Source organism: Numida meleagris, chromosome 2 (genome assembly GCF_002078875.1).
Source record: "Numida meleagris isolate 19003 breed g44 Domestic line chromosome 2, NumMel1.0, whole genome shotgun sequence".
NCBI classification, from domain to species: domain Eukaryota; kingdom Metazoa; phylum Chordata; class Aves; order Galliformes; family Numididae; genus Numida; species Numida meleagris.
This window is the reverse complement of record NC_034410.1, coordinates 19,645,878-19,667,785: the sequence shown is the minus strand read 5'-3', so window position 1 is coordinate 19,667,785 and position 21,908 is coordinate 19,645,878. Positions and strand designations below refer to the sequence as shown.

The 21,908-nt window shown below is 38.0% G+C and overlaps 1 protein-coding gene across 4 annotated transcripts in view; it reads right to left on the bottom strand.

Moving 5' to 3' along the window:
* The window catches only part of RSU1 (Ras suppressor protein 1), a 98,629-nt gene that overhangs the window by 35,022 nt on the left and 41,699 nt on the right, over positions 1 to 21,908 (bottom strand). The window contains exon 9 of one of the 4 annotated variants that reach the window (XM_021387058.1): positions 12,942 to 12,999. The exons of the other annotated variants lie outside the window; for them this stretch is intronic. Coding sequence (XP_021242733.1) covers positions 12,957 to 12,999 — 43 coding nt within the window. The 3' untranslated portion in view covers positions 12,942 to 12,956. Of the gene's footprint in view, positions 1 to 12,941; positions 13,000 to 21,908 lie in introns of those variants that run through there. 4 annotated transcript variants of the gene reach the window in all.

The window sequence follows — 21,908 nt, the reverse complement described above, 5'->3', positions numbered from 1 at the left end:
GATCCACCACTAGATAAAACATTTACACTTACGAGTTTATTGTTATTTGGAACAGTCTTCACAAAAAAATAAAAGCACAGAAGAAATGTTCATAAATAGCTTTTTTTTTCTTAAGGAGAAAGATTTAAAATGTTATTGAGCAAATAAGCAAGCATGAAATAAAAAAAACCATTTCAGATGATTTCCAAAAGAGTATCTCCTTCAGCAGTGCTGGAAGAAGAGCAACAAAATATGCCCATTTTTCCTAAAGACAGCACATGTAAACCTTTCATTTGAATTTTTTCTTGTATATACTGTTACTCAAGCACATTTCAGGTTAAATAAAATAATGCTATTTGAAACAGTTTACATTTTTATTATTATTTTTTTAACTTTAAGACAACCTGGCATGATGTTAAAACATCTCTATCACTGAGCAGGCCAACCCTTCAGAGCACTTCCATTATTTCATCCTCACATCCAACAGCACACTTAATGCTGGAATCCGACAGAAAATACCTATTCAGTCAACTTTTAACATTTCAGGAGTTTAGCAGTATTTTGTTTAGATCAGTACATGACACACATATAATTTGCCATTTATATTGGCAGTAACGTATATAGAGCTTACTGTTAGCCACAGTAAATGCAAATTTAACTTTTTTAAAGAAAACTACAATGTCTATTCTTGAAGCCAGTATTTTACACCTTATAGAGCATAAGCAGAAAAATTTTCAGTGTCACTGTTGCCGAGATTTCCTGCTATTTTTATTTTCTTCTGACAGAACATTCAAAGCTGACAAATGTTGTAGAACAGACATAGTTATTAAAAGCTTCAATTTACAGCAAATAGTGACAGTTTGCTTTTGCTGCTCATAAACCAAAATGTAGAGGTGTAAATAGAGGGAAGGTGGCAGCAAAACACTTAGATAGTCCTTTATACAACTCTTAAGTAGTGTAACACCCTTGTTTTCATTGTATGCGTCTAAACAATATCAGGTTTATGGATCTTGAAACAGCCCTTTTAAATTTGGCTGATACAAAAATCCCACTGATATCATACACTTGAGAGAACAAAAAGACCAAAGAGATAAACGATACGTGTGGCAGAAATAAAGCATATAGTACTCTTAAACACACCTACCTCAACTCTGGGGCTTTGCTGTGGATGCTGACAAATGAAACAAGGAAATTTCATTTATTTATTTAATCTCTTCAAACTAAAATTTTTAAGGGTAATCTACTGAAGACAACCTTTCAGGCTTCACTGTTGCTTCCAAAATACCACCAAAGGAAAAACCTTTTGGATGTCACACTCAACAAGAGCAGAAAAACAACTCGTGATGTAACAGGCATGCTGCAGCACATTTCCCTACTTCAAATGCTTTCTTTTTGTCTGCTAAGAAACTTGAAAGATCTCTGTTCACATTCTTTCCTGAAAAAATTGTGTTTTCAGCTATATGAGGATAACGCAAAAGCTCTTAATTTTTGTTTTAAATAATCTTTCCTCCCCTTTCTATGAAAGGGAGTCTTCAAGGTTGGGATACAAAATTATTCAAGAAAAATATCAGAAAATCAGAAGGTCTTAGGTGCACTTCACATCCTCTCTCTAGGAAAGCAGGCTATAGTGTATCACCATGGGTCTGAAATAAGAGGACTAGAGTTTCATGACAGAGGTTAAAATGGTGGAAGTACTGACTTACACTGAACCCTACCCACTGAGAAAGCTGGAAGCAAAATGAACTTGTCTTCCAGATTTCATGTGGCCTTTAGAAATAGTTACCAAAATGATGATATCTCTGCTGAACATATTTATTGTTTTTCACTAAAAATACATACAGTGACAGATCTCTCTCTCCTCCTTTGGGATCTCATGTAGACATTTCAATTTTTTATTTAAATATTGTATATTTGAGTCATATTTACGCACCGAAAGCACCATGGATAGATCTGAAGTTCATCCAGTACTACTTAGCAACAAGGAAGCTGCTAATTATTTACCACATCAGTAGCACAAGGTACTTCCCAACTTTCAGTTTTTCTTTTTTTTGGGGGGGATGGAGCAAGCGGCTAGGCAGGGGTGAGAGGAAGGATGAAGGAAAGCTGTACTTTGACAATTACAGTAAGAAATACAGACAGAAAATTAAGGCTAAGTGGAGAGTGAGAGCTCATCTGGTTCAGTCTTTTGCCTCGTGACTTGACAAGCACTAGTTTGCCATTAAAAGGAACGCCAATGATGACAGAAGTCAATTTGAGTTCAATATTTTTGTATTATTGTTCAAATTTGTTCCTTACACAAACTAACTATATGACTAAACAGCCAGTAGGCAAGTAGTACAGTAAGTAGGAGAAGAAAAAATATCTGGCATAAACACTGATAGACCTTGCCCTGATATTCACTATGTCATGTAACTTCATTTTCTTTTCCCTTTATTCTTAGCTAGCAACTAGTCCTATTTTGCAAGCAGAAGGAGATGTGCTTTAACTTTTCATGCAGTACAGAGCCAACTTCTGCAACATGCAGCAGTAGAGGAAAGAGGATCTGACCTACTGTATGAGGTGCGGTTGAAGAATATTGCTAGAAAACTTTGGTCATCTGCCGAAAGATCTGATCTTGCCTACAGCAATATTAGCTGTTCTAGAAAAAACAGCCACTGTCTTCCTTTAAGTTTTCCTTACACAGATTCAGATTGAGGAATAGGCTGAAGACTCAAAAATGTTCTCAAGCATTAATGCTTATTCCGAAGGGTAATTTCCTACATGGAGATAAAAATAATCTGATCTAGTAAAGTGAGAGAACGAATGCTCTACAGGTGTAGGCATCTGTAAGGGAATATATAGCTATTAAGCAAATTACACAACACCTCTGGTTCAAGTGCCCAGTGCAATAAGTATAGTAATGACAGAGAGGGAGTCAGCGCTCTAGGGGGCTGAAAGCCTTAATTAAATAAACATAGGTTGGTTAATGTGATAAAGTCTTGGGCGGATTAAGTTTTGCTGCAAAGCCCTGAAAATAACAGATTCTTCCATGAGAAATCAAACTAATTCAGAAGCAAACAGATTTTGAATTCTGTTGTTTACTCCACAGAGCTGAAGGTCTGGCCATTGCCAGCTGCCCAGATAGCAAAGAGCATCACTTCCCTCCGAATGCATCACTCCTCTCTGATTTATTCCAGAAGATACCGAAAATAGTTTACCTTTCTTCACTGCATTGTGCTCAAGTTTCCTTTTGTCTCTCCAGTTGCCCAACTCCAAACTGACACAAAAAGACCATCTCTCTTTTCCTGCCAATGCCATTTCATCTGCCCTATCAATGATGTTAGCTTCATTGTCCCGTTTACCAAGCTGCAAACTCCTGATGTTCTTCCACTAACCCATGGTATGGACAAACCTCTCCCATCACGCTATGGAAAGCAATTACTCCCTTATACTTCAACATTTTCAATGGGGTCCTATTTATACTGTGAAACATCAAAGTAGCTATTGAACAATAATCATGAGATTACTCGGCAAACGTTTATTCTCTTTGACACTGTTTTGTCTTTCAGACTCCTTCTTCTTAAGATCAGAACTGTCTTGTATTTGAATATCATCCAGGATATTTCGGTAGCATCCAAAATCTAGTAATCGTAACAGCAATAAAAGCAATAATGCATTTCAGATGCTGTCCTTAGAGATTTGGCTTAGAAAAGGCTTAGCCAATTAATGGAAAAATCAGTGTTGCCAGTAATTGCTTTTAGAGTTGGTTGGTTCAACTTCTTTGAATATGATGGTTGTATTACCACCCACTGGGGAAACAACCATGATAGCAAGCTCATTTGCATGATTTTAGAACACAGCAGCGCAAACTTAAGTGATCTGTACGATTTGCAAGACCTACAACATGATGTTTTTTACAGTGCATGTGTCAGCATTAAAAAAAACACAAACCTCTCTTGCACTCTCCATGCAAGCAAGGTATTAAGGAAAAAAACCTTAATAGAAACCCATCTTTTTAGCTGTAACACATTTTGATCCTCTTGCACCACTTAGTCACAAAATTAGCAATCAGTAGAAATCCTAAGGCGAGACGGATGGTTTAGTTACTGTCAGTAACATATTTCAGAGGTCTGTAACAAATAGCAGCATCAAATGAATAAATAATGTTCAAAGTCTAACAGCCGGCTTCCCTAACAGTGTGAAAATATGTAAATGCTACATCACTTACTCTTCAAACTGGCTCTCCTTTCATTCCTCAGAGACTTTTCTGTCAGAACAACAAGCTAAAAACAAAATATGAATGACAAGTGCACATACTTAGCTGATTGAGAACATAGAGTCAAACAGTAACCATATTAATCTCTTCTCTCAAAGAGGCTGTGTGAATTCCAGGCAGAAATATTGATTTTGATCTAGTCTACTGCAGTGTAGATTGATAATTGGTGTTCAAAATCTATGCAGGAGTGCTTTCCTCCAAAATGGCAACCTTCAGCACTTCTCCTAGTTCAATTAGGACACCCAGACTTTTGTACTTAAAAGCCATTAACACTGTCAGAATTCTTTACTACCCCTGTGCTTCCCTGACAAACATCTGAGTTCTGAGCTTCCAGAATATACACAATCATATCCTAGAGATGAAAGAAAACTGTAAATGTTATCAGTTGCTTTACTCTTGATCTGGTTTTCAGTAAAGCAAGTATTCATCATACTCAAGCAAATTCCTTTAGTGCATGGTGTCACACAGGATTAACTGACTGTAATACTGCAGAGATATTCCCCCTGCTTGTAGGTTCCCAGTGCAGCTCAACAAGGCCACATGATCCTCACTGTTCCCTTCACCTGCCATCACACCACAAGATCCTGAGCTCATGCCACATAATTCTTCATTCTCTTTCCTGTATAGCTCCCTGCCCCTCACAAACCACCTTTCCAGCACACACATGGGTAAGATGCAGTGATCCACCTGATACACAGTGGATTACTTTTGTATGAAACAGTGGCTCTTAGCTCCCACCTCTGTTCACTTCTGCCTTATGTTGCCTCACCTGAAGTTACAGCTAGTTCAGTCATGACACACAATGTCACAATGACATTTCTATGCCACTGTCTCTGTGTATTAGCAGAACAATTCGACCTTAAATATAATCAACTCATTCTCATGCTTGGCCCACAACGGGTCAAAATAATCTCTTCAAACAGAAAAAAAAAAAAACACAGGACTTTCCACAGCAGACTGTGAATTTCCAGGAGTCATTAGTAGAAGGGATCACCATGGCAATCAGTCTCAGATGTTCCAAAGAAGAATGAGATAAATTATTGGGATATGAGTCCACAGACAATAGAAGGAACAGCCAGAGAAGCGCTTTCTATCACCTGTCATCCAGCTCTAGATACTGGGAGAGAAGAAGGGGAGCAGACAGCCAGACTGGTGCCTTCTCTCCAACCTCCTTCTCCTGGCATGTCCTGTGGGGGGCTGCTGGGCTTCACAGATCCTCCCTTTAACTCTTTCTCATGTCCGTGGGACGCTTGTTGCAGAAACCAGGAGTTGAAGCAGGGAAACCACAGGTAAGGCTAGCCACAAATGAATGATGTTGTCAAGGTTTTATTTAGGAAAAAAGGAGCTATGTATTTGTCCTGAAAGGTCAAGAATCATTATTTTATATCTAGCTATGAAAATCTTTCAAACTACTAAATAAAAACTGCAATGTTTTGTTTAGAAGTTTCACCGTGAGAGGTTAGGGAAGCAGTTGCCTAAACTCCAATTAGTGCTGTATCCCGTGATTTTCATACACTAATTCAGATAGGTTCATTTTAATTAAAGGGAAACCACCAGGTCACTTTTGTTGGCATCATTAGGTGGGAAAAAAGCAACACAAAAACCAACCACCCAACAAACTAACAGCAGCAAAACCCCCAGCAGGCACAAGAAGTTGTTTACCACTCTGTAATGCCATAAATAACAATTACATTAAATTAGACTTCAGGAACAAGGCCCAAAGTTTGAACAAGTGTTATTCTTTACTGACTCAAAAAGTTTCTCAGACTGCAATAGCATTAAGAATTTCCCCTCCATGGGGTAGGTTCACAGTACAGCAAAGGTTATAATAAAATTGATTACAATAGCTCATTGGCTGCTGTTTACAGAAGGACTGACGAAAGCTAGTTATTGGCATAAATTGGTTATTATTTTGGTTTTAAATATAAAGGCAAAGGCTGGAAGTTTTTCAAGCTCTCCTGGTAAAACTGACGTCCTGCTGTTTTGGGAAGGAAAAGGGCTGTGTGCTCTCCAACGGAGAAAAGAAAGGTTAAGCTTTCCAAATGATCCATCTTTCATCCCCCAAACAATTGTACTGACAGACAGCCCCAGCCTGCCACAGCCCGGAACCCCACAAGCATTATGAAGCATCACTGCTTGCAGACACTTCGCAAAGCAATTAATGCACTGGCTCACTCTCAGCCTTTAAGCACAAACCCATATTAGTCTTGCAGTACCTTACAGCCAACCTACCTCTTCTTGTGTTGGATTCCCAAAGGGAACCTCCTTCCAATTACAAAACTCACAGAAAGTCCCTAGTCTTTTATCTACACTGCTTGTGCTGGCAGAACAGATCAGTGAGGCTCATTGGACTGCATAAAGAGAAAAACCCTCTTTGCTATTGGTAGTGTATATCCATTCTGACACGGGGTTTGAGGCACTTCTCCACATACTGCTCAGCTATGTTGCTGGATGACCCTCTCTCAAATCATTTGCTGTTACCAAGCTCTAAGTTTTTGGAATCCAGTCACTTCAGATAACTGTCTAGTCTATTTGCTATGAATAAACTTACAGATAACACAATCTGGGAACTTATAATTATTATCACACCATTTTAGAGAAGCACACATGGACCACCACGAGATGCCAATCTTAGGCTGGTAAGAAGCGCACTGGTAATTTGTGAGAGGAGTTTTGTTCTGCCCAAGAAAAAAGGAAGTCTGATAGCACATGCTTTCATTGCTGCCCCACCAACTTGAACTTGTACGATGCTTTCTCACATTATCATGCTGAAAAGTTAATACAGGAGAGGTAGTCCCCAAAACTTTGGTACAACAGACACAAACATTGAAGAAGAGAAATTAAATGGCAAGATACGAAGTAACAGTGTATAAAGAGGGACTGCACCTTTATTCCTCACCAAGATGTACTTAATCAAATGGAAAGTGTCCATTTGATGGTTTTCATAAAATTTCATTGGCCTCTAATAGATTCTGACTTATTTTGGAAATTATGCTGCTTTTTGATTTATTTTGGCCATAATGCTACATTACCATGCAAATAGCACTACAGTCCATCTCTAAGGTACTCACCATAAAGCAAAACATTTCAACTACAATGTTAGGCTCCTTTGACTTTACAAAAGAAGCCCCAAACAACATGTAACTTTCTATACTCCTAACATGGAAATGTCCAGAGGTAAATTTTTGCATTCTGAAAACCAGTTTTTTTCTTCTGCTGCTCCTCAAAATTACTTAAAAAAAAATACATGGTAAGAAAACAAAATACACAAGATGCTTTTTTATTTTCTGGATATTGCTACGGGCAGACTTTTTGTTTTGAATTCCAGTGTAAATGAAGATGTCTTAACTGTGGACACAATCTAGCCAATGGATTTGTGGAACAGACACCTTATAAAGTAACTGTAGCTATCTTAAAATTACACTAACTGTGCATCAGGTTGGTGGAAAACCTTCTCCTGTGGTTTTTGTTTCAGAAAAGAGTCTTGTTACCCTGAAAAACCCAGGAGAAACAACTGTGAGGCATCACACCCACACTATATAAATAATTGATTTTTATAATTTTTCTGGGACATCTATGTGGAAGTTTATGAAATTGCAGTAAGAATATGTTTTGCCAACCTATGATACCTTTAAAAGAAGCAATTTATAGTTGGAAGCTGGAAAACGGATAGGCACAAAAAATTGAATTAAATACATATTCAAACTTTTTAAATGTGTATGTCCTTCTCATCTACATAACATTTTCTTTAAGAAAATGGAACAATTATATGTTGAAAATATGTATTGCTACTAAATCCTCTGAAAGTATGCTTAAATGGAAACTGTAAATACATGTTTTGAAAAGACACTGATATGGGGTTTGGAAAAGGCTCCATGGATCATTATAAAACTTAGACAAACTTCCATTATAATGCCATGATAAAATGGTTAAGATAATGTAGTGAAGCAAGACATAAGCATAGAGTAGGTCATCTAGGTAGCAACCAGTTATGAATAATTTTAATAAATATGCAAAGACTACATTCTGCCACACTGAATATCTAGTCTGTTGTAAACCTGCAATACATTTTTAGCCTATAATGTGTATATCTACAATTAAATAATTATTATCTCCATGAATATAATAATTTGGATTCTGCAATATCTGCATTTTTCATCAGTTCTTCCCATGATTCATTTTGATCATCTGAGTAGTTTAACTATGAAAATTATTTTGTACAAACGTTAATTCCATTTGTATTTTTTCATACCACTAGAATTCTACAGCCTACACTGCAATGCCTGCTGTTTCCTAAATCTTTCTTCCTAGAAGAGAAAAAAACTGAGTTAACAGATGCAGCTACTGAACAATACATACATTACTTTCTCCCTGAGGCACCCAGCACATGAAGGATGTGGAGCTGTTGGATTGGGTCTAGAGAAGGGCCACAAAGATGAGCAGAGGGTTGGAGCACTTCTCTTTTAAAAGAAAGGTTGAGGGAGCTGGGCTTGTTCAGCCTGGAGTCTAGAAGGCTCCAGGGAGATCTCATCATGGCCTTCTGGCTTTTAACGTGGTCTGACAGTGATAGGACAAGGGGGAATGGCTTTAAGCTAAAATAGGGGAGATTTAGGTTAGATGTTACAAATAAATTTTTTACTGAGAGAACGGTGAGGCACTGGCACTGCTACCCAGAGCTGTGGGTGCCCCATCCCTGGAGGTACTCAAGGCTGGGTTGGATGGGCCCTGGGCAGCTGAGCTGGTGGGGGGTAGCCCTGCCTGTGGCAGGGGTTGGGACTGGGCAGGCTTTAAGTTCCCCTCCAACCTAAGCCATTCTGTGATTCTATGATTGTGCAAAACCACTTTTTGAACCAACTCTTCCAGTATCACAGTAAACACCACCTCAGATGAATTAGATCAAGTATAAGTATCTAAACATATCATCAGAATGCAGCCTCATTAGCCTCTAAAAAAAAGGCAGGGTACAGGAGACAACCTCAAAAAAAGAAAATATCATCTGTTCCCACTTGCACACTACTCATAAGAGCAGCTCTGAGAACTGCACAAACAGAAACCGTGTACTCTAAAATTGGTTTGCTTGTGTCTGGTTGATTTGGTGCCAGTCATCTTAACTGCAGAATCTCCACTGTAAAATGCATATACATTTTTGTTTAATATACATATATATTCAGTAATATATTCAGGTATGACTTTTGGGAGCCCCAAACCCCTTAAGCTATAGTTATGTTGAGAAACCTGAAAAATCACAGTGTGGAAGTTATTAAAGCCACATATGAAATGTGTGACAGACGCACAACAGGGATGCTAGCATCTACCTTGATACCTTACTGATTCCACTCCGATTTAGAGAAAGACTTGGATCTCAAATTCCCACTTCACTATTCATCCAGTGGAAACTTCCAAATTTACCTCAGGAGTACTCTGATGTATGTATGTGTTTCATGCAAGCCTCCTGGGCCGCTATCCAAATCACAGCCTTTAATTCTCAGTAACAAATCAATTAACAATAGTTTTATGTATTTGACCACAGAGCTCTTCCAAACATGGACAACTTCAAACCCCATTTCACCTTCAAATCAAGACCAGAGAAGATTAGGCCTCTCAGAATGCAAATGCTACAAGGCTACAGCCATACAAAAGATACACAGAGAGATGGATAGTTATTTTGACATATTAATTATACGTACCTTGGAACATTCATGTTTCAAAGATCTGTCTCAAAGAGAAGATAAAAATCTACCCCTGAAAGCAAGATTCACACACACTTAACAGGCTTCCAGATAAACTAGTTAAGAGAATTAAAGAAAATGTGCAGCTGCAGTCAGATATAAGCATAAATTATTGGACGTTATTATCGGTTTTGAAACCACCACACCTTTACAGTACCAAAAAAAAAAAAAAAGCCCACTTTATTCAGTTGCTTTTTATTTGTGATATAACAAGTAGGTAACTGCCTCTTAAAGTACTCTCTCACACTTTACATAAACGCAATGCAATAACCCACAGCAATCATTTCCAGCCATAACTCACTTGAATTGGAATCAGATGAGGGAGATAAACATTAAGAGTTACAAGACAAAAGCATTTTTGTAAGCTGTTCAATCCATACATAGACCTATTTGCAGTCTTATTTAAGACTACAAACACAGAAAAAGATGATTGTGAAGTTAAATACGTTTCTCCTGTACAAGCACGCATTGGGTAGAAGAGGGAACAATGGGGTTTCTTTTCTGTATTATTCACTGTTCTGAATTGCTTAGTAGCCCTCTAGAAACATCCTTTCTGGTTATTAACACAGAATAATTCAATCTCCTTTCAGTTATTTTCTTATTAGGCAAAATGTGTGAAAGCTAGCTGCAAGAACTCCACTAATGAGTCTTGTGTATTTTCAACACCAGCAGATTCATGTGAAATGTACTCAGCGCAATATGAGGCTTTTCCTTCCCTGTATTTGCAGCACATAGAGAAATCCAGTCTTCCCATGAGTTTGCCAGTGTTGGTGAGTTTTTAAACATAAAGTTCTTAAAAGTACTCATTTTCTGCTCATAGGAACTTTGCTTCATTTGGTGCAGAAAGTGAAAAATGCACACAAGAACCTAGGTTCTCCTTCTCCACCTCAGACTGACCCCAGCTGATGCTGCCTTCTCCTGGGCCATGTACTTCTGCCCCCTGGGCTAGCACAGGCTCTCAGGTGCTAAGACAGTTCAAGGAGGTGATTCAGATTAAAACTATTCTTGCCAAAAAAGAAGTGGTTAGTTTCCAGACATTTTGACTCCATGAGGATCCCTGCTAGATGGTTAAAAGAGGAGCAGAGCTGGCTGGAGCACAGGAGTGGGAGCTCCAGACAGGTATCACTCCAGTACTCCAGTAACCTACTGCCTGCAGAGTGGTGGCCATGGGCCCTCTCTGAGTCTCCAGACCAGGATTCATTTTTTCAGCAAACTGCTTTGACCCCCAAGTTGCCTCCTTGTCTACAGAGACAACCTCAGGTGAACATTCTGTTCTCCTTGCATTTGCTTCAAGTGCCTACATTTGTGTACTGAGACAAAGCCAGGCCTCATTAAACAACTCAATTTTCTGTTTTCATTGTTCTCCAGAATATTCACCCTCCTATGAAGCTAGGCCTACCAGCTTGCACAAGGATTTTTTCCACTGACATATTCACACCCAGGACTCTCAGCAGTGGCAAGGGGAAGGGAACACCTACACCCCATGGTGTCACCAGCATGTTCTATCACCAGCACATTCTACTGCATCACAGTGGCTCGGGTCCATCATTTGCCAGAGTTCCTGGGCCAGGGAAGCCAGCTGCTCATGCACAGGGCAGACTGAGCAGGATACTCAACCAGTACATATTTTAAATGCAAGAGTTGCTCAGCAAAATGAGCGTTTGCCTTTAATCAAGAGGTGGATTTGGGAAGCACACAGCTCTGGTTTTACTAGGCTATCAATGGCATCCACAAACAAGCATGACTAGGAAATTATTCCTTCTCTAAATACCAAATGAAAAGTGTGTAATATTTTCAGAAAATATAAACATTTCTGTATCAAATACAACACTACAGGTTGAGTTGGAACAAACATCAGAATTCCTTATACAACCATATGCTGATACTGCTCTCAATAATCTTCTGTCCTGCCTTACTCCTAAAGTGCAAAGTATTGATTGCAACTAATTCCACAAGTTTTAGAGTTTAATATACATTCTTCATTACGTTTTACACAGATGCTCAACGCTTGCCGGAATAGAGCAAACATGAAATACACGTACCTAGATACGAAAAATTCAAGAAAGAAAGACCTAGCACAAAAGGAAGCAATTTTGTCCCTGATGATTATTTTAATGAAAGTACAAACAAAACATTTGACCTGAGCAGTAAATGCAATATACAAGTGTCAAAATCATGTAGACTTGAATGATTTTTTACATGCTACTTTGCTCACCTTATTAAGATGCTAGTTGTTTCTTTGATTTATCTTGTAATAAATTTTTGATGACTAGTGAGTCTCATAAAAATTGCTCTGGTGCTGACTACATTGATTAATAAGCCAGAAGAATCGAAACTGTCAAAAATTCATGTGCAAGAGTAAATTACTGCCAAACATACATTAGGTATTCCATAAAATATAGAATAAAAAAGGTTGATTTGGTAATTTTATCTTGTATCAATTTGCTTGATATAATTTGTATTCAGGATCATCGCTGTCAATCCCTGCACACCTTGCCTTTTTTAAAGTCAACATTAGAGTAAATCTAATGTTGGGACAGCTAGGAAACGAACAGCAGACAATTTGTAATAATCAAAACTAAAATTCAGAATTTCACTTGGAAATTGTATCCAGTTGAAGGGTAACTAAAAACTGTTAAATCACAGTTTCAGCTTTGGTAATTAAAACTTGCTTGTATTTTAGGAGCCAGAATTTGCATGCATAACCATGCCAAAATTACATTCTTCCACAACTGTGGTATCTCCTTTCAGTACTTACATGTAACAGCCTTTGAAGAGTCCTGGACTCTGTGGCCCCATATATTTTTCCTGAATAACTCCCAAATACATGTTTAACATGCAAAAAATCCCACTAAACTATACATTGAAGCAGAATGGAGGAAGAGACCTGGGTGTACATACATGAATAGGCAACAAATATTCTCTTTTTCATTTCAAGGGAAACCATACTTACAGCACTGTGTTTAGGATTTGCTCCCTTTTTACTTCTGCATCTATTTGCCATCACAGAACAGTAGTTTGTTGCAAGACATATAACTGTAGGATTGAAAAAACCCATTTGATTCTAAATTCATAAGTAGGCTACATGGATAATAAAAAGGATTTGGGGAATCACTGCTCTCTAATCAATGTAACAAATACTACTGTTTACATCTAGCACTGGAGTGGAGCTTCTTAAAACATCTGGCAAAACTATGAAGAAAGTTAACATCCTTGCTTTTATTATTACTGCTTAGATGAAGTTGGAGCAACTGAAATGATCACTATCCTAAGTAACTGTATTTACTGTTCATGCTGCTGCATACTTCACTTCAGATGATAGTTTTTTTCCCCATTTCTCCAACCAAGTATAATAAAATGAAAAAAATACAAGATATTTTTTACTGGGATATTTGATTCTAACTGATCTGTGTATCAGATTTGTGGAGTTAAAACACTTATGTAGTTGGGCACAGAATAAAGCCTTCACCAAACTGTTTTTATGAGACTTGCATAAACATGAGCTAAATCTGATCCCAGCTTTAACAGCAAGACATTTCTTGTACGGATGGAAGAAAGAGTTGAAATGCAGGACTGAGAAATCTTGTATCATATACAGAAGAATCTTCTGATTTTCAAGTTATACTTTTTAAGAAAAAGTTAATTTTAGTGAAAAGAATTTCAAATGAAATCTCATCACAACCATTTTCAACACTGCACCATAGGTAGGTATAAAGGGCTATAAAAGTGCATATAGACTGGACAGCAGTAATACCAGCTGAAATAAAAAGTTTTATCAGAGGCACCAGTAAATTACAGCAAAATCATTTCCACTTCCATTGGATAAACAGTTGATAAAGGCAAACATAAAAGCAGTGAAACTTCTCTAACTAACTGATAGCCCTCACCAGAAAACTAACAACAAAACTGCTGAAAATCACACACAAAAAAATCAAGTAATGCGAGAATGAAATAAAAAACTGGAGTTCAATAAAAGCTAGCGCGTAATAAAACAGATATGACTGCACAGAGAATAGAAATTTCAGACAGTTCTGCTTGATTATAAAAGCGTCACTTTTTAATTTATCTCTCAAATAAAAACAGCAAATGCATGCAGTAACTCTTCTTGTTTGGTTGTAAAGAACCAATCTGAAGAAGAAAACAAGAAAGGAAGGAAATCAATCAAGCTGTGAAGATTACAAAGGGTTAACCTGCTTACCACCACTTACTGTTAGCTATAGGTTACCAGAAATCCTTTCTCCCTTACCAATGTGTTCTCCATGTTAAGTCTCAATTAGCACTGCACTGTCAGTTGGCTCCTATTTATTTCTCACCCAGTCGCAGTCTTCAGGATTATCTTTAAAATTGCTCCAGTGATTTTTTTACCTATTTTAAAGACCTAACTGTGCACATGTGAACATCCTCACAGAAAATATTAGGTAAAGTTCCTTCAGAAAACATCCGCTCAGTTTCTTAATTGCCAGTGTTTTAGACACAGTGCCTTTACTTAACAACAAGATCACCCAGAAATGCTGCAGTGCTGGGTAAGAAGAGCCCCTGAATCCACTGAGGATGAGGAGCTGGACTCCTCGTGCATACAGCAGCTGGAGCTCCGGAGCAAACCCCACATTAGATATGAGACCTTAAATTACAATAGTTCTGGTGAAGGCTAAAATCAGGCAATAGATTGCCACTGTTATATACTGGCCATAACATATTAAAAGCCATGACAGTTCACACAGTAACTTATAGCAATGTGCTGATTTAAAACACATTTTCCCAAGAAGTATCCAGATGCAATCAGAAGAAAATAAGAGAAAAATGAATCTGCTACTTCCTCTGGCAGTTTGCCCCATAAGCATCTTTTTACAACGGTGTACCTTGCTTTTTCCCATTCTGCCTCAAATCATTTTGAGGCATGTTATCTACACTCATTTTTAACATCTCTTTAAAACTACCAACCCCAGAACTGCATTCAGCAGTTTAAAGAAGTGAACTCTTATTCTTGCATGTATAAGCCCAAGACTTCTTCTAGGCCTTTTGGATATAGTACTGAAACTGACAGTGCACTTCAGTTACATTATGTCAGACATTTTTCACCGCAGACAGCTTTCTGTAAAAACAACGTTCACTCCTTTTTATCTCCTCCCATAACCATAACCACAAAGCACGGCATATCCCAGAGAGTGGTCACGAATGGAGCTAAATCCAGCTCGTGACTGGTCACAAGTGGTGCTCCCCAGAGGTCGGTATTGGGGCCTGTCCTGGTTAATATCTTTATTCATGATTTGGATGTGGGAATTGAGCGCACCCTCAGTAAGCTCACAGGCAACACCAACTTGATGGGAAGTGTCCATCTGGTGATGGGTCTGGAACACAAGTCTTATGGGGAGTGACTGAGGGAACTGGGATTGTTCAGTGTGGAGGAGGCTCAAGGGGGATCTTATTGTTCTCTATGACCACCTGAAAGGAGGCTGTGGCAAGGTAGGGGCTGGCCTCTTCTCCCAGGTAACAGTCATAGGACAAGATGGAATGGCCTCAAGCTGTGCCAGGGGAGGTTCAGGTTGGATATTAGGAAAAATTTCTTATCTGAAAGAGCGGTGAGACATTGGAACAGGCTGCCCAGAGAGGTGGTGGAGTCACCGTCCCTAGCGGTGTTTAGGGAAAGGGTAGATGTAGCACTTAGGAACGTGGTTTAATGGGCAATATTAGTGGTAGGTAGATGATTGGACTAGATGATATTAGAGGTCTTTTCCAATCTTAATCATTCTATGATTCTATGATTCTATGATCCGGCAAGCCTTACTCACAGATGTGCAACTCTGCTTCAAGTTGCTGTCAGATACACTGCACAAGGGCACAGTTTATTAAGTGATCCAGGACATCTGTGTTTTCACTGCCTTCACATCAGCTTCCAGGTCATCTAACAAAGTTTACTTAGAAATGCTTGTGTATTTGCTTCCAAATAACTGAGGAAAACATTGAGTGGTTCTAGGTCAGATCTCTGCAGAGCTCACAGAAATGCCCTTGTCGACAATTATTGCCCAAGACCTATCAGGCAGTTGCTCTTCTTAAGCATTTGCTTTATTGAAACTCATTTTCTAATGAGAATGCTGTTCAGCTTTACAAGCTAAATCCTTCACAAGAATCTGCTGTAGTCAAAGAATTGCCTTGGCCGATCAAATTTCTAATCTTTCTTTAGGACATAGTTTTAAAAACTGTATTAATGTGTTAACTGTATTAATTAGATTCATATTGCAATTATATTCTTTAAATCTTGAAATCCCACGTCTCTGTTTCACTAACCCCAAACTGATGTCAAAGTAAATTAGTTCATAATAATCCGGTTTAGTCTATCTGCCTTCCTTGATGTTGGAATGATAACAGCACTGCTGCCACTCTTGGCAGACTCTTTCAGTCACCTCTCTTAAACCTCATGAATGCACATCCACAGGCTTGGAGGTTTACAACTATTTCTCACAACAAAATGTTGGTCAAGATCCTACTCAGTAGACTGAAAAATATTTCATTTTCACTAAAAGATTCAATCATCATCCTGCTTGTACTGAACACAGAAGCATAGCAGGATATGCTTTTCTTTCCTTTATTATTTCCTTTATTTATTATTCCTTTATATTATCTTTTCCATTATTAAGAATTTGAATATCATAGTTCAGAAAATGGCACATTTTAGTTCAGACAGACGGAACGCATCTCTCCAACAACTAAGAGTCTAACATGGGTCGGCCCTTTTTCCCTCCGCACGTATTTCATTCAATCTCACCTGTATTTTTTTTTCCTGCTCGAGATGCCATCTACCTGCAGTTGCACACTATGATCTTCGCTTGTTTTCTTACACCCCAATCTGTCCTTGAGGCTAGGCCCTCAATTCTGTTTCTTAGCAGTTTCTTTGAGACATCCCTACCTGTTCCTCATTTTGGATTTTACTATTATTACCTCTGATTTTTAACTCATCTTCTGATCTGGCCTTGCCTAATGATCCGTTACAACTCTGTCTTGTTTCCTTACTCAAATCCGGTACCCTACCATCATTCTTTCCCCACTTTTGTTTTCATCAAATCCTCTGTTCCTGTACTTTCTTCAATTCTTCAATCCAATACTGATTCTAACCCAGCCCTACACATCAGCACCAATGACTTAAGTCCTGGGTTATTATCCCTGATGTGGTAAATGGATTACTGCATAATATTCTAAACATTATATGAAAGTTCACATCAAAGGGAATAGTAATATCAGTAGTTAGAACAATATTTATATGCGCAGTATCTGTATCTGTCATATACATCAGTGATAACTTCATTTTTATTACATATCCATCTTAGCAATATATAAACACAAATTTACACAGATACTTTTTTTCTTGTTTGTCTTTCAACATGGGTTCCAGTTTGCCTTGGGGAAGAGTTACAGATTTGCATGTAAATGTTGTCCAGAGATGTCAGGACTCTTAGTCATCTACTGTCTCTGCTGGAAATAATGTACTAATATATTTATCGATTTTAAAAATACAGCCAATAAATATATTTGGTTAGAATACAAATCAGTATTTTCATATAAAGTATACAGTACCATGCCTTTGATACAACAAAACCAAATGTAAATTACATTTTTATATTCTTTTTCCACCATCAAGCTGATAAAAGACTTTTTTATTGGTTTATTACAAATTTTTACTGGTACGTGACAGAGATGTGTGAAATAGGTTTAGGTTTGTAAACTCTTGTTTACTTCTTAGTTATATTGGATCTTGCTTCCTGCATTCTTTGGAAGAAAGTTTAATGTGCCATGACATCATCTGCGCTGGAGACATGGCATCTCAGAGAATCTCACCTATGGTAAAATCACTGAGGTCATCTTGTTATCGCTATTATTGTAGTGATACTACATTGAAATAACCCCAAAACACATGAGATCACAGCCACCACTGGTACAGATCAATGTTAGGGACAAATGGTAAAGATGACATGCTAGGAAGTCACTGAAATATGAAAGTGAGCTCCAGGAATAGGTTACTGGATACACAAAATCATCACATTTTTTTTGTACAGGGCCTGGAACAACCACGATGTGAAAACAAGAAGAGGAAAGAAGTAGGTACAAAAGGTTAGTGCTAGGAGCACTAACAAGCCTTCTAGGAACAATGAGAATACCTGCTCTAGAATTATAAGTATTTGCACAGTTGAACCTAAGAGAAAACTAGCACACAAAAAATTCTATCCCACAAACTCCCACAAGAATACACAAGTTATTTCACAAGTTATTTCCATATACTATTTGTATTCTAGTGCATTACTTTGAGCATCTGGTCAGTCTCCTCTAGCTGTTAAAAATAAATGATGAAAAACTCTTCATTATTAGAACCCAGAAGAAGAATCTCTTTTTCCATGACCGGTGTCTGCTGACCTGGAAGCAGAGGGATTTGCTGCCACATAATAGTGGGGTTCAGTGGAACAATTTCTTCTAATCAACAAAGCTGGAGAGGAGATTGCCTCTAGATAGAGGACTGGATCAAGAGTGGATTCCTGCAGACTGTTGCTGACAATAAAATGAGGTTTTCAATTACAATGCTCAGCACAGCGCTATGTTTCAGTGTTGCCAAGTGATATATGCTCAGCATAGCATTTGTCAAACCATTTCCACTGCTAAGAGTTAATGTGTCAGTCTTTGAAATGGCTTACTCTTCTACCACCTTTTCTGATGGAAATGTGAAAAGTGCAGCTTACTTCTTTTCATGAAATATCTTGTTGAGATTCCTGACTCCACATTGACTGCCTCATGGGGAAAGCTTGCTTTCTAGAAACTTAACTAATGGTGACTGTTCTATCATAATTCTGCCTCACTGAGATAAGGAGGTCAAACAGGGAGACAACAATTGCTAAATAAAGTGTTAAAAGGTAAGGGCCAGGTTCAACAGCAGCTTAGACATGCTAGAAGTCTGAGTGCTATTCTGCACAATCAGCATCTAGCACATTACCTTGTTTTAGCTGAGGTTATGCCACTAGGTGATGACTGCAACAGACCGCTGTGATAAAAGCAACATCCCTACTCTTCCTATTATGAGAACAAACACGCTAAAAGTGAGTTCCACATGAAGACTGATCAAGAGCACGTGATTAATGCCAGAAGCACACCCAGAAGGCAGCTTTCTGGATTAGTTTTGCTGTGAATGTCAGCAGGCAAACCAACCCCCACCCCAGGTACCAATCACACATATGAACTTTAAACCACTATCTTACACCAGTCCTGATAAGCATCATAGGGTTTCAGGTGTTCATAGGACTTTACACTTGTCTAAGTACATTATAGCCACTAAATCAAACATTCCATCATCTCTTTGTTGGTACCCTAGACAGTGAAGATCCTTTGAGAATATGCTTATAACAAAAAGGTCACTTTGAAAGTTGACTAGAGTCATGAATAAAAAATAAAACATTTAGTTAAGCCCTTTGAGGAGATGAGGTTGTCATTACCCTTTACTGTCTGAACAAGTTTTTCAACTGCTTCTCAATCCTACCATGAGCCACATGGGGAGTTTAATGGCACCTCCTGGGGACACATAGAGTCGAGGCCAAGATTCAGCTTACTACCTGAACTTTCAGGAAGCTAGCTAGCATGGCAGTCAGAGATTAAGAATCATTATACTCTTGGCAAACTGACTATTTCCAAATGATGCTGTCACAGGATGATATGTACAGCGGGTGTATTTTAGCCAACAAAAGCCAGTGAAGTGCCACACGCTGCTGAGCTTCCTGTAAAGAATTAAAAGCCCCTCCACACACGTTTTCTAACACAATATATGGCCCATCTTCTTGTCAGCACATGTCTTACTTGAAAAATGAGGGCTGAAAAATCACTTGGCATCACTTCTCATGAAAGGTGAGGAAATTAAAGGAAATTAAAGCGCCTACTAAGAAGGAACAGCTGATATAAGGGGCCTACTGGCTAACATGCTTCTGAAGTAAAGTGCAATTCCAATTTAATTCTCGGTGCTTAAGTACCATGTAAAACAGAAGTGCGAAAATGTAAAAGTATGTGAGACAATGACATTTTATCTTTAGAAATGTTCATCCCTCGTGGGTGTCATCCCTACTTACCAATTAATCACTGGAGCAGGAATATCCTAATACGAAGCTAAAAATGGGGTGAAATTTTTCACTGAGTATGCTTGAAACAGCCATTTTATTTCACAAGGGAAAGAAGATCTATTTTGATCTATTTGCTAGCAGTTTCACAAAAGCAGCCTCATGGAATCTGAATGGAAAACTCCGATGGTGACTGCAGCACAGCAATGGCTTGTGCCAGCTATCAAGAGAAACCTCGAGGTTTAGTGACGCGTTGCAAGCGAGCGAATTGCCAGTACTCACTGAGCTACCACATTCTGGCTGAGATAACAGCAACGGAATAAATACAATATTATAGTCATTGCAAACACAAAATAAAATATATTAACATAAACCACTTAGTGAAACATAACTTGACATTTGTGATTGTGTGAGCGGTACCTCTCTGTCTTAGCTAGTACAGACAATGTTAGATTCTAAACAAGGCAAAATCAATATTTCCAATCAACCAGCAAAAGGAATAGGCACAGGGAGACAATTACCATCCCTGGAGCTCAAAATCCATCTACCATATAGATGCATAGTTCCCAGTTTATGAAAGCCCGTATCTCCCAATACCTGAAAGTAAACCTTCTCATCTGAGACAAAAAGAATGACTGTAAGCTGTTAGTATATAAACACTGTTCTCTTTTCTCAGTATTGGAAGTGAGGTTACCCAAACAGCATCCAATGATCTGTTTAAGTATACTGCTTTGTCTCAGACTTAAAGGTAAGCTGACTGGCTCTATCAAATATAAGTTAGTTTAAAATAATTTTTCTTGTCTGAATGATCTACAGAAAACCAAGTGCTCAAATGTGCATAAACTTAGTTATCTGTTGTGAAAATTACTATATTCACATCTCAGCTTAGTGATTTGCCTAATGAGAAAAGAGATACAATATCTGGACAGACTCAGAATGAAAAAGGAACTTCAGAAAGATATTAGAGGGAAAAGATCAACATTTCATCACAAAAAGGGAGTTTTAATTTCTTTCACGTTCACAGCTCTTTCCCTTTTGTGCACAATTACGCCGTTAGACCTGTTAACCAGATTATGCCATTGTTTATGAATATTAAGACCTAAAATCGGCTTTCCACAAATTGAAAAATGTCTGTAGCAGGTGGTATCCAAGTAATTCTCAGATCACATATTTAAAGGAAACTGGAGATAAGAAGGACAACTTTTTTATTAGAAAAATCCACAAACTCTCTTTATAGCATATGCAAAATAACTGCAGTCAAGAACCAAAAGATGTTCCTACTGAGATTCTAATAAAATTATATTGACATTTAAAATTTATGATTTAAATGTAATACGGTTGTGCTGAAAGTAATAAAATGTCTTCTCGAACTAGTAACATCTGCACACCTTTGTTTTCTCATCGCTAATCTTTGACAATAATGACATTCTAACTGCTAATATTGAAGAAAAATTCTGAATGAGCCATGGAACGACTCTGACTGCATTTTTCCTCCAACTAATGGCTAGAGTCTGATTTTCCTTACACTGTTAACTACAGAGGCTTCAAATATTTACTGTGGACAAAATGGAAATCAGCCCATTAGACAACAAGAGACCATTACACCTCAGCAGCAAACGAGACAGCAAACATAACACGGCTTATTTAAAACAAAGAGCAACAGTTAACGGAAATCGATGAATTACAGAAGTATTTATCGTAATTTTGGTTGCACAAGAAAAGTTGCCAGAGCAGTTTAATGCTCCACAGCTATAAAATCATTACTTATTATCTTTTTTATTTTTATTCATAAGTACATTTATTTTTAAGTACCTAACAAGAGCTCCCCCCAAAAACTTAGTGTGTATCAAATTCTTATTTCAG